Below are 1196 nucleotides of genomic sequence, written 5' to 3'. Positions count from 1 at the left end.
CCCCATATTTCCTGTCACTTTTGGGGGGCAAAGAGGCCCCACCGGGATCCAACGTTCCTTTCTACAGTGTTAGGCTGAGTGCTGGACCAGCTGAACTTCTGCCTGACTTTTTCCACCCTGGGGAGGAGGAGGGGGTCCCTCAGGAAACTCCTCCCTCCCTCATTTTCATTCCTCCTCCAGACCCCCACCAAGGGGGAATCCTGCTGGGACCGACAGTTCCCCATCCTTCCTCCAGGGGGCGCCTTCCTGTAGCCTCATTGTGGCAGGTTTCCCTCCCCTCCTCTGACAGGCCTGTGTCCCTCCTCTAGGAGAGGCTGGGAACCATGGGCCATGGAGTCCCTCCTGACACCCTTCCTCCTCCTCCTCCCCGCAGCCCATTTCCTGTACCAGACGAAGCACGAGTGTCGCTTCCTCAACGGGACGCGGCGGGTGCGGTTCCTGGACAGGTACTTCTACGACCGGCAGGAGTATCTCCGCTTCGACAGCGCCCGCGGGGAGTACGAGGCCATCACGGTGTTGGGGAAGGTGGATGCGGAGGATTTCAACAGGGATAAGCACAAGCTGCAGTACCGGAAGGCCAAAGTGGATTCCTTCTGCCGATACAACTACAAGGTTTCCCAGAGCAATTCCGTGGTTGCCCGGAGAGGTGAGTGGGGGAGGGGAAGTTCCATGGGGGGGAATGCAGGGACCCCCCCTTTCATTTCATTTATTAGGACTCTCCCGGAGAAAGATTTGCCCCTCTCAAGCTTCCTCCTTCCCTTATATAATCAAGATGGACAGTATTTAATATTTATTCGTTATGTATATGTAGGGGTGTGGGTCTATACATATGTTGTATGTAGTATGTTTTTAGGGTGTATCATGTATGTGTTTCACTTTGAGAGCGGGCAACTAAATTTCATTTTTGATGTGTGCCGTTGTGCCCACAGTAAAAAAATGACAATAAAGGTTATCTTATCATGTATTCTCTGCTCTCAGATCTATGAAATTTACTCACTGGTATTTATTGATATTTATTGATACTCCTAATCCCTTCACCTCCCTCAAAGTGGGGATCTGGATGCCATACAATGTAACATCAACCCTAAATAAAAATGTATAACAAATAAGCTTTAAAATTAAATTACAGTTAAAAAGTTTGAAATTCTACAACAATGACAATGAAACAATCACAAAGGAAAAAATAGATTCCCCTC

General features: G+C 49.0%; 1 protein-coding gene across 1 annotated transcript; it reads left to right on the top strand.

The window, feature by feature from the left end:
• Nucleotides 1–330: 330 nt before the first annotated feature.
• On the top strand, nucleotides 331–646 carry LOC107302281 (HLA class II histocompatibility antigen, DRB1-4 beta chain-like; the record flags this gene model as incomplete). The annotated part of the gene is made up of 1 exon (XM_015831380.1): nucleotides 331–646. A coding segment is annotated over exon 1 (316 nt), but the record flags the coding sequence as incomplete, so codon positions are not given.
• Nucleotides 647–1196: the final 550 nt, after the last annotated feature.

Source organism: Protobothrops mucrosquamatus, unplaced genomic scaffold, assembly GCF_001527695.2.
Source record: "Protobothrops mucrosquamatus isolate PMUCROS unplaced genomic scaffold, P.Mucros_1.0 scaffold43203, whole genome shotgun sequence".
In the NCBI taxonomy this organism is placed as follows: Eukaryota; Metazoa; Chordata; class Lepidosauria; order Squamata; family Viperidae; genus Protobothrops; species Protobothrops mucrosquamatus.
Note: the sequence above shows the minus strand (reverse complement) of the source record. Positions and strands in the feature narration are given on the sequence as shown.